The sequence below is a fragment of the Barbus barbus genome (genome assembly GCF_936440315.1).
Source record: "Barbus barbus genome assembly, chromosome: 14".
Classification (NCBI taxonomy): Eukaryota; Metazoa; Chordata; class Actinopteri; order Cypriniformes; family Cyprinidae; genus Barbus; species Barbus barbus.
In genome coordinates, this window is record NC_136742.1 from 12,874,035 (window position 1) to 12,886,324 (window position 12,290).

At 38.8% G+C, this 12,290-nt stretch overlaps 1 protein-coding gene across 1 annotated transcript in view; it reads left to right on the forward strand.

Annotated features, from left to right (window-relative positions):
• LOC306880652 (cadherin-2-like) overlaps positions 1-12,290 on the forward strand; it is a 49,233-nt gene that overhangs the window by 18,083 nt on the left and 18,860 nt on the right. Inside the window, exon 3 of the mRNA XM_079434331.1 lies at positions 9,716-9,924. Coding sequence (XP_079290457.1) covers positions 9,716-9,924 — 209 coding nt within the window. The remainder of the gene's footprint in view (positions 1-9,715; positions 9,925-12,290) is intronic.

The window sequence follows — 12,290 nt, forward strand, 5'->3', positions numbered from 1 at the left end:
CAAAGTACTAAGTCCGCCCTTGTCCGCAATACTGTATCCCACTGTCTCCCCAGCTGTCACCGTTCACACACAGAAGCTGACACACTTATGCTAACAGACACTGAAAGCGTTTGTTCTTCTGCTCGCAACGGATGCGTCAAAGTCCGCTAAAACAGAAGCACATGTAACTTTATTCCAGACATTTGCTTTTTTGTACTTGCAAATGCGTTCACGCTCACACACGCTCCTCCACTGCGGGTTTAGTTATCTGGGTCAGTGCCTGTACAAATCTCATTACACTCCAGTCTGCCATCCTGATGTATTATGGGTAATGTAGTTCTGACCCAGTATTAGAAACAAGACCTCAGGCACACGCATTACTTTTTAACTGCATGGGATTCGATTTGCTTTTAGCATTTGTAGTAGGTATACACCCTCCCTTTGCCTTTAAAAAGGTATCGAGTGTCTCGCAGAGGAGCGTCGATAATGAAAGACGATCTCCACTGCTCATTTTTGCGCTATGAGCGTATCTGAAACCTCTGTAGGCTCGCTGGAGTCGTGTTTCACACAGTCTGCCTGTATCACTGACGCACCTGAGGACAGGTACTTCACTTTCTCACACACCCTGTTCAAAAACATTTTAGCTCTGTTTTTTATTGGCCATAGGGATGTTTCCCTCTGAACTGCAGGATCTAACGGGCATCTGTTATGAACAGGAGGTTATGGATTTCTGCTAGCCGAAAAAATCAATATCCGCAATTCTGCACCCTCAACCACATCCGAGTGTGCGAAATAGTAAAAGTGGTTCGTTCACAATTTCGTTTGCATCGGATTTGGGCCTCGTCGGAGACGCTATGCAGATACAAAAATATAGTTCCCTAAGGGTTTCACCGTGATTTTATACAACAGTGTTTTTTGGTTTTGTGTTGCGGTTTGTGTTTTTGCTTTTGTCTGTGTGAACGTACCTTTATTGACACAGGCGGTTTTATCACCCTCGTCCTCAGCTGCACTGTGTCAGATAAAGAGATCAAAGAGGAAGAACCTCTTAAACAAATAACGCCAGGATGCCAGCACACACGGCACGCACGCACTATAAATTTAATCAGGGCTTGAGCTCAAATCACTATTATTTTCCCGGGAACTCAAGATTTGAGGAAGTCTAATCCTGCTTTTGTCTTCGTTTGTTTGCAGTTTGCTTTTTCAATCTGTGCTTTCTAAATACAGATTAAAAGAAGCCGTGAAAACACTCGGGGCATGCAGGTACATACACAAATACTGGCATGTTTTGTAGAACAGGCAGATTATAAAATGTGTCGTAGATTAAAGTGACTGTTTTTACCTCAGGCATGCAGATATGTTGACATACACACTGCTGTTTCAAAATCTTGGTAAATTACAGTATCATCTGCGTTCAGTGCTGTGAGAGGGAGTGCAGATGGTTGCAATTATTTGCAGTTTGTTATTTCCTGTCAGTCTTTGTGAAACACAATGAAGAGCGATTACAGTGGTCAGCGTTACTGACCCGAGGGAGTCTTCAATCACTCACTCATAATCTGAAGCCTGTATAATCCCCTCCTCCCTCCATCAACCTCCAATTAATGATTCCTGTGGCTTACCATCCATTTTATATCAAACTCTGAACACTTGAGAGCGTGTGTGCAGGTTCACAACGTCCCAGAAAATGCTAGCCTTTAAATTATTAATATAATTCCTTTTTTAAAGGCTGTAAATTTGAAATATCACAATTGTTATTGTGTTTTACAGGCCTTAAAATGTAATAAATAATAATTGTAGCAATAAAATAAATGTAATATATATATATATACTTTTCAGCTAGATATTCAGTAAAACTTTTTAGCAGATTTGAGTGAATTTATTTATTTATTTAAAATCTAAGTAGTCTAAATAATTTGTTAATGTGTGAATCCATATGGTAAAGGTCAGTGAAATGTCATGGAAATTCATTAGTCAAAGGGGGGGGGGGCTTGTCTGTGTTATTCTTGTGCTTTAAGTCAACATGTCATCCCCCCCCCCCTCCATTTATTTATTTTATCCTTTGTTGCTGAACAATAATAAAAGAACTTCTCCCTGAATTACTGTACTAGTCCTGTCTTTGTAACGATGTCCATTCATGATACTGTAGTGCTTTGTTCTGCTATAATGCAGCAGATAAGGGTTTTTCTGTCGTGTCACTGTCAGACATGGCTCTCTCGTTGTGTTTCTGATCCTTAAACAGAATCAGGGCTGTGACCGCCATATGCATTGAGAGGGACATATTGATATTCAGATCAATATGATTTTCAATGAACCATCCTTGCTTCAGATCAAACTACAGTAACCCGACCACATTTAAGAAACAGCAGCAAAGAGATTATTTAAAGACAACTTGAAATCAAAACAAAATTTAGTTTATTAATAAATGTCCCTTAGTCATTTTTCACATCAGTGTTGAAAAGAAATGTGCGCATTGATCAAATTATAGGCCTTTTCTACCTTTGAAACCTACGCAAGTCCAGGTGCAAAATAATATTAATATCATAATCATGTTTTCACTTTGCATGACCCAATCAAATACTAAGAGATATAATCCTGCTCTACATTATTGCCTGCTGAATGTTCTGTTTCACCCTGAAATACCCTCATTACCGCACTTAAATGAGTTGTGAATACCGTTTTATGTTATCTTTAAGTATGCTTTTCTGAATCCCTAATAAGAAGACATATTTCTCACATTTTCATGCTGTATTAAATGCGAGTGCTTTAAGCACGTGTAGGAGACATGATAACGTACAGGAGGCAGGGGAAGAAGGTTGCAACTGTAATGTCTGTTCATCGACGCGGCAAATTTCGTGACCCAGTCAGCGTCCCCACAGGCAGCGTTGTCATAAATGCAATTTTCTGGGGTTTCAAACCCAAATAATAGTAATTGTTATGGACATTTGGTCACACATTATAATAGGCTCCATGTTATAGTGCAATTATATGAGTAAATACGGAATGAAAGTCTCAAACAACATGTAATAGGAATTATGTAGTCTGTAATGGATACTATTGCAATTAATTTGCCTAATGTTTGAATTCGTTCAGAAAAGATGAAGCCATTTGCTATAACATGGTCTGATGTGTTAGACACAATTTCTGGTGAGGGTGTTGAAATGTGCTTGCAGGAATATTGAGTTTGCATTTGTAAAGGCCCAACATGTGCTTGACAATTAGTCAGAGGTCTTACACATCAGTTTTTGTTCGTATATTTTGTAAAACAACAGTGTGTGAAGACAGACAGCAAAGGAATGCGCTGCCCGTTTTAGGTCCTCAGGATCGGGCTGGCGTGGCGCCCCTGCCATATGCTGCATGTGTGTGTGTGCTTTAGCATGTGTGTATGTGTGTGTGGCTCTGCGCACGGTCATAAATCCTAAATCCTCGCAGACACCACCAATCTAGCGAGGTCAGAGGTTAAAATGACATCACAAGCATGCGTACATACACAAACACACATGCAAAACTGGAATGTCGCACTAAAAATTTATGATTGAAAAAGTAACCTAGAGGCCCTTAGTGCTATTATGATGCAGAATGAATAATTGAGTTTGTCTGTGACAGGGATTATCCACTGAATGCTAGAAAATGATTTTTCTCCTCACAGCATTCAGTATCGCACATTTTATTTGTGTCTATTTTGGAGGTGTCTGCTGTATTGCCATTTATGGTTATAAGCTGACAAGTGCTGTGCATGTGAAATGTGGGGTATAGTTGTATTCTGGGTTTTGTTGGCATGTTTAGCATCTACGTTTTGTACAAAACATTACTACACACCTTCTTCTAGAGCAAAGCATTTGTGGAAACATAGCATTTGCATGTAAACCCAAAATATTCAAATGATGACATAAGACTTGTTAGCAGGGAGTAACCAAATGACCCGTCCAGAAATATACTGTGGTGCGACCATGGTGCGGTGATGGTAGATGGTAATTGGATTACCATATGTTATTCACATGGCACTCATTAGATTAACCTCAAGTACTGCAGAGTACTTAAAAAACACACATTAATAACATGGTACATGGCTCCAGAATGAGAAGAATGAGTTAGAAGCATCTGTAAGAATGTGTCCATATCAATTAAAGTTGTATGTGACCCTGGACCACTAAACCAGTCACAAGGGTCCATCTTTTTGAAGCTGAGATTTATATACAACATTTAAAAGCTGAATAAAATACCTTTCCATTGATGTATGAAAAGTAAGGATAGGACAATATTTTGCTGAGATACAATTATTTGAAAATCTGGAATCTGAGGGTGCAAAAAATGTAAATATTGAGACAATCACATTTAAAGTTGTCCAAATGAAGTTCTTAGCAATGCATTTTACTGATCAAAAATTAAGTTTTGATATATTTACGGTAGGAAATTTACAAAATATCTTCATGGAACATGATGTTTACTTAATATCCTAATGATTTTTGAAATAAAAGAAAAATTGATAATTTTGACCCGTACGATGTATTGTTGGCTATTGCTAAAAATTTACCCGTGCTACTTATTGATGGCTTTGTGGTCCAGGGTCACATATAATATACAAAATATACAATATAACTATTGTTATTGCTAACAATAGTTTTTATGACAGCAAATATTTTAATGACAGCATTATTGCAAAAAATTAAATAAAATGTGTATTTTAATAGTGGAGCTAGTGAAAAAAAAAAATCTGGTAAAAAAAAATGATGAAAACTCACTGTTGAGCTGCCAATGAATGTTATTTTTGTTAGTGGCATTTATATACACTACAGATCACCCAGTCCTGTGGATGATTTAAATAAAGCCTTCTGTTACACTGACATAACATTAGTATGAGAAAAAGGTACGAGGCAGAAAATGAGTGTAATGTGGCTGTTCTCTCTACATGTATTTATCTGAGTGCGCATGCTTTTGCATGTGATCAAGTCATTTAACAGGTTGAGATTGAGCTTAATCAAGTGTGAGGTTCACCATGTTCTTTTGATCTAAAGTATAAATCTGAACAAATGAAGAAAGAGACGAGAGGATGTTTTAAGAGGGAATGTCATATTCCCTTCCTATGTTTTACTCGCTTTGTTTGAGGGGAAACAGCACGAGGCGAGTAGATACGTAATGTTGGTAGTTGTACTTTTGGATCAAAGACTCAGATGATTCACATTAACAGAGAAACACATAAAAGCAGCTGTTACTCACCATTATAACATTTTGGCAACTAATCAATAGCCATTGGCTCATTATAGGAGCTACATATTGTGCTGGTTTCCAAAAGAGATAATGAATCCCTTTATGAGCTGAAAAGCTCTAACAGTTTAATGCGCACTTTGGTTTTCGAATTGATTTAATTCCCATTGGTGCATTTTCTCAGTCTGTGTTTAGGTGTGTTTGTCTTTGTGTGTGTGTGTGTGTGTGTGTGTGTGTGTGTATTTTTGGCGAGGGAAGTGTATACGAGTTAAACCTAAGTTGCCATGTCCACCGAGGGATGTGCCTGAGCGATGCGGACATTAGAGGAAGCTCACCCTTTGAAAAGTCATGGAAAAAGGGCAATTATAGGCAGGCGGTACAAAAGACAGCTTTGCTCGGTTCGGAGTGGGGTCCTAAGTGCCACATCCATCTGAATTCTTTCACAGGAAGGCTCAGTATGTCTCGGAGACCATGAAACCCCAAACGACGACATTAAGACAGCTATTTTACGCTCTCTCATGGGGGTGGTGGGCTAAACAAAACTATTTTTCCATTACTTCCCTCATTTCCCATCGTCTTGCTGTTACTAAAAGCTTGTACCAGTTGAAGCCGGCTCTTATTAAAATGAACTAAGAGTCCCATTGGGAGGGAATAGCGGGGACGTTTTGAGCGGTAAAAATGTGATGTTGGTGCTGAATGCTAAATGCTAATGGGAAATAGAGATTGCTTACGGAGCACATCACACCTCTGCTAGCTCACCAAATCAGCACTTCAGCTTCAATGTGTACGCGTGGCCAGGTCTTCATTTGTGCTTTTTTGGAAACAAAACATAACATTCACCATGTCTTATGTCGTTTCAAACTTTTTTTCTTCTTCTGTCAAGCACAAAATAGACATTTATGCAGCTCTTGTCATACTGCACCAGTTTAGAGGCTTTCAAACCCCCCAAAAAGGAAAAAACACTTTCCAAAAAAGTAGTTCCAGTCCAATTATTCACTGAAAGTCTTGTGTTGTGTCCATGTCCACAAAGTTGGCTAGTTGAGAGCTTCAGGGAAATGACTGAATAACGACTTTTCAGTCTGTTCATCACATAAAGCTGTTGTGTTTCATCAGAACAGTTGAATATAGTACACAAGTCATATGGATGATACTTTTTATTGTACTTTGTCCTTTTTGGAGCTTGACAGCCTCTGGTTAAGATACAGTGGACAAGAATTGCGTAACAGTTCTTCAAAGATTTGTACTTTAGTGCTCCTCAGAAGAAATAACAGCATACAGATTTGAAACGACATGATGGGTAAGAGCTGATAAAATGTAAAAAAAAAAAAAAAACTTGAATGTAAGTCGCTTTGGATAAAAGCGTCTGCTAAATGCATAAATGTAAATGTAAGTAAATAATAGCAGAATTGCTATAAATTCTCACTTCCCCTTCAATCGGCCTCTTAAAAATCATTCAAGTGATTTTGAAGAGACATAGTGAAGGGCAAGCAACTCTTGTCTTGCTTCTCAAACACGTCTGTGGTGTCTGATCACCTTCTCGCACATTCTTAGACACGCATGCGTGCGCATATCAAGCCTCCTTGTTTCTATTTAGCACTTTGACAAATTATTTTCCATCTCATTGGTCAAGGTGACAGAAAATGGATGTTTTTTCTTTAATTGCCTCTTATTTAGAGTGTATCAGTTCATTACAGATAAATCAAGACCTTGTGTGCCCCATGATTTTGTAGCTAAAGGATTGGATGTTTTATGTCGTACATCAATACTTAACAAATAACACCACTTCATGCTTCAGTATGGACAAGGTTGATGAATATTTTTCAGGTTCACATTAAATGTAGCTGAAGAAACCTGGTTTGTAGAATAAAATCTATTTATCCGAATCAATTTGCGGTTTGAAGACCCATATATACGCTCATTTGCTGAGGGCTTTGAGAAAACACATGCAAGCTACCTCAGACGTAAATGAATGAATTATTTTAAGCAAGCTCTGTCTTACATTAAATCACCCTTATAATTAAATCACTTTCCACTGTTTTCGTAGTAGCTGTGTTTACTTGCGAGATGCGATGAGTAATGTGGCTTTTACGCGCCGCATTAAGCCGAGTTTGCAGGGACGCGTAAAGAGATTGCGATGAGAAGAAAGACTCAAAGACACTGCTCTCCCTTTTTCATCCGTGAGAAGAGCAGCGCTGTAATGGAAGGAGACAGCGCGGTAGACATATAGCGCTCGACAACACCCTCCCCCCGTCCTCATGAAAACTGCACAAGAAAATGCAGCTGCAGGCGAAACTGGTGCAGCCATCTAATAAAACGTACTCGGTGCACTTCGTCAAGCTAGACTGACACACACACACCACAAGCACCTACCTCACACCTGCCGAGCAGCACATCTTGTGCCATCAGGGCAATCGCGTTACATTAAACGCATTACTCCGTGATGGGTACCATTGCGCCAGGGGCCACGAAGAGGAGTCTTTTAATTTTGTAGATCCAAAATTAAACAACATTAGGAGGCGCTTTACGCAAGTAACACGCAAGGACGATGGGACTAACAATATTAACAATCAGATAAACGTAATAATTGCTCACCCCCTTCATCAGGTCTTTATCTAATAATCAGTAATAAGGTCTCATTGGTTGCCTTGTCTAATAATAGTGAGCGATTATTTTAGCCTACTGTAATTCCCTGAGAGGTCCTCACATAATAAATGGTGATTAACAAGAGTGAAAGCTGTAATTTACCTACGGACCTCCCTAATTGCTATACGGCAAATATCAGCATTGTACCTCGCATATATACGTGAGAGGAATCGCACTTGTAAAAACAACACAACACATACACACACTGAAAGCAGATGGGTTGAAAGCCACCTATGAGAGTGAAATTCATCTGTGAGGAGGAAATGTAGCCTGTCCTCGCTGATGTGTGTTTCCTTGTGAGAGAAAGGATGGAAATTTCCATGGAGATAGAAAATGGGCTTTTGCACCATTTTTATTGACACTGATAGTAGAGAAAAGCCGGAAATGTTCAGGGAGTGACATGAGCTCAGCCTTTCCTGTATGAGCATGAGGATTCAATGTGTTACTGCTAGGCTGAGGCCCAATTGTGTCGTTTGTAGAGCTTTGTATCGATACAGATATACCGATTCAATTCCAATGATTCAATTTGATGCCAATTCATTTGGATGTATTTTTGTCTGACATATAAAAGAAAATGCTGTAAAATATACTTATATAATTGTTGTATTGTATTTCAGACTGATTAAATCTGAAATTTGTCTGTTTGAAAAAGATTCAGCTGATAAGAGTTTTAATTTGGGGTATCAGACTTCACTGGTCACACTGTGTATTTTTGATTCACTAATAAAATTCAGTTCATAAGAGTCGTTTGTAAATTGGACTACATTGGTCAACTTCTGTGAGTGTTTTTGCATGCAACACGCAAGGACTGCAGCCCTAAAAGTTTGTGAAAAGTTAAATGTTATTATCTGAGAAAATTTATTTGGAGAATTTGGAAAATTTACTGCAATGAGTCTTGTGATGATCATTTGTTTACAAATTTTACACGCTATTAATAGCTAATTAACCCTGCAGGATGACTCGTATCTGCTTGCACATGACAGATTTCATGTATATTTCAATGATTAGTCTTGTAAACGTTCTTGTTAAATGATATGCAAATTGATCATACATATTTAGCGGTCTATGCATGTTTATTGTTTACATAAAGGCGGCCAAAATTTAAGGATCAAACCCGCCTTAGTGTGCTTACAGGTGTTTATATTAATAGTTCATGTCCTGACAGGACTGATGAATGGTAAAATGAATCCCTGTCAGTAATCGTACGTCTATCCTGTGTCACGTTAACGCTCTGCGAGATATCACGTGCGCCGTCCACCTGGGCTAGATAATGAGAGCTGGCGTTCTGCTTGAAAGATGAAAAATGTCAGACAAATGAGCCCAGTCAATATGAGGCTCCTCACAAACAAATGCGTCCTGATAGGAGAGCGTCCCGGCGTCTCTCTCAATTCTGGGCGTGTAATTGTCTGTCTGTGTTCTCTAATTGCGGCATAATAAATAAAGCATATTCATTTGTTTATGTCTGCACTTCTAATGCGATTCCCCCCAGTGCTGTGCTGCAGATACCTCTCAACTCGGCTTTTTCTCAGTTTTCTCTCTTTTTCCCTCCCCTCATCCCTCTCTCTCTTTGTCTCCTCGTCCTCCTGTTCCTCCGTTCCTCAGCACACCTGGGGGCCTGCAGGGGATGTCTCAGCATGAATAATGCAGGAGAGCCTCAGAAGTTGTACCTGCTCTCCTTTCCTACGATCTCTCTCTCTTTCTCTCTGTCAGTGCATACTTTCCATCTCTCGCTCTCCTTGTCCTGACTTTTCAAGTAAAACCGTTATTCCCTTGCGGAGGAGCAGAATGTGATTTCATGTGTACTTGTTTTTTTGTAAAAAAAAAAAAGATGTTTGCAGTTTAAATACCAAAGCAGGCCTGCACTCAGTCCACTCTCTCTCTCTCTCTTTTGCAGTGGATTTCGTTGACTGTGGCAGAGGTTCTGGCTTGCGTTTCGAGAGCGGAGACCCTGCAGATTTCCGGATAGAGGCCGACGGGACGGTTTTCGCAGCGCGAACCCTGCAGCTATCTTACAGGAAGGGGCAGAGCTTGGAGATTAAGGCCAAGGACGTGAAGTCTCAAGAGGAATGGCTGGTGCACGTCAACTTCACCCAACCCAAGCAGGTAGGAAGTCATGCGCTCTCACACGTTAACAGTGAACGGTGGCTGCGTGACTGCGAATTCGCACTAATTATAACTGTGTCAGATCGCTAACGGCGCATGGCGTTTCTAAACTAGCCTCACGCTGCAATTACACCATCAAACAGCCATTGTGAGAATGTGAGCTCACAAAAATGTCTCTCTTCATCCGTAGGCCCTCTGTGACAAAGCCAAAGCTCTAATAAAACTATATTAGAAAATTAGCAGAGTACTAACACGTTGATAGTAGGGCTGTAATTAATGTTTAACGATGCTAAAGAGACATTAAGGCAGGAGGATACATTAGACAGCGGAGATCTGGACCCTCAGCTTGGGAACACTAAGCATATGTCTCATAGCCCTGCCTTCTGCTCGGAGACAAGGAGAATTTACTCTTTATTACTGATACACACATGCCCACACACTGCCGCCAAGGGGAAGGAGGACGAGAGGAGCCAGCGGGGGAGAGAGCAGATAAGGGCGAGATAAAGACTGAGATGGTCGGGGGTGGGAAGGAGGAGAGGGTGAAGAGTTTATGCATTCCCGATGAGTTTGCTGCAGTATTCAAACCAAGCAACACTGGGAATATCACTGCGATTTTAATGAGCTTTTAATTTGGCCATTAAGTTTTCTAAAGAACGTGTCATTAGACTAGCTTTGCAAACGGTCTCCTTCCTTCTCTTGTGAGATTTAACTGCGTCTGTGATTTAAAGTAGCAAAAGCCACGTTAAAATGGGTATGTTTGATTAATGCGTGTTTTAATGAATCAGTTAATGATTCGTCATGATTTAAATGTTTTTGTGTATTAAACTTAAGTAAAATATATGTACACTACTGTTCAAAAGTTGAAAAGATCGGTAAGATTTTTTAAATGTTTTTGAAAGAAGAAAAAAAAAGTAATATTGCAATATATTTGCCATCTTTACTGTCACTTTTGATAAGTTGAATGCATTCTTGCTGGATAAAAGTATTAAATTATTTAAAAAAATTGCACTCTAAACCTTTGAAGAGTAGTGTAGATAAATATAACTTTTTATTATTATGTATTGATTTATTGGTGCATATGAATGCAAATTATTACATTCAGGGTTATCATGATCTTGAAAAACATCAGGGAATTCAATGTTCTGTAAAAATCAAAAGTGTGCTTTCCATGGAAGATGATACAATTTTAAAAGGTCATGGTCCATAGACAATCTAAATATTTCTAGTTAAGATCAAGTATCTCTTTAGATACAGATGACTTTATAAGGTGTAAACTCTATAAAAGATTATTGTCAAGTAATCACAAATGACTAATTCTAGGATATATCAAAGAAATGTGTTGACCAGAATGTATGGGAACCCTTTCATGGATTTATATAGTGAAAAAAATGCCTTGCCCTGACTGAAGAGTAATTTTTTTTGTTTTAACATTCTGAATGTATATATTGGCTATCATTAAAAGCCCAGCCTTGTTTTGTACAACTAGAGATAACAATAAAGAGAGAGGCGGGAAATGTGGAATGAGAGAGAAATGTGAGATGTGAAAAGTTAAGGAGAAGGAACAGAGGTGAAAGATGTTTTTCCATCTATTCAGTCGATGTTTATGTTGTCGATGAGTTCATTTGGAGAGATGGTGCGACTGTGAGAAGGTACAGGGGTAATGAGTTAGCTCATCACCTGAGTCACAACAGTGAGAGAGAAAAACGAGTGTATCTACCTCGCTGAACTGAACTGCCGCCCACCCCCATGTGTCTGTCATACCAGCAATATTTCACCACCGAGAGGAAGAGAGAGAAGATGGGTCAGGAGAAAGGGACGCTTAGTTGATATCAACTCAGAGGAAATATTGAATCACCTTATAAACGGATTCTTCACTTGCATAAAGATTTAAGTCTTTGTATCGTGTTGGTAGCAGTGTTCATTTTGGTAGGCAATTTTGATTTAGTCTTAGTCTTTAATTTGAGACGAAAATGCTTAATAGTCTTAGTCACGTTTTAGTCATTTGAGTCTTTCATAGTTTTAGTCGACGAAAAGTCATTGCATTTTTGTCAACTTTTAGTCATTACTTTTAGTCAAACTGCAGTTACCAACATTTATTTTGGTAGCTATTTTATATGTAGTATTCAAACAAAAATAGTCATCAATTCTTCTCTTTAGACCAAATCAATTAAGCTTATAAGAAATTTGAATCAAGGATTAAATTTAGGAAAAACTGGAATACATTTTCATACAAATTAAACTCATTTTTCAGATACAGTAGGTTTACTTAAGTATACATTTATTTAACATCTTTTGTTGGTTAACATTGATGACACAGATAATTAGGAATGCTGTCCATTTAAGACGGAAGGTAATACTGACACACA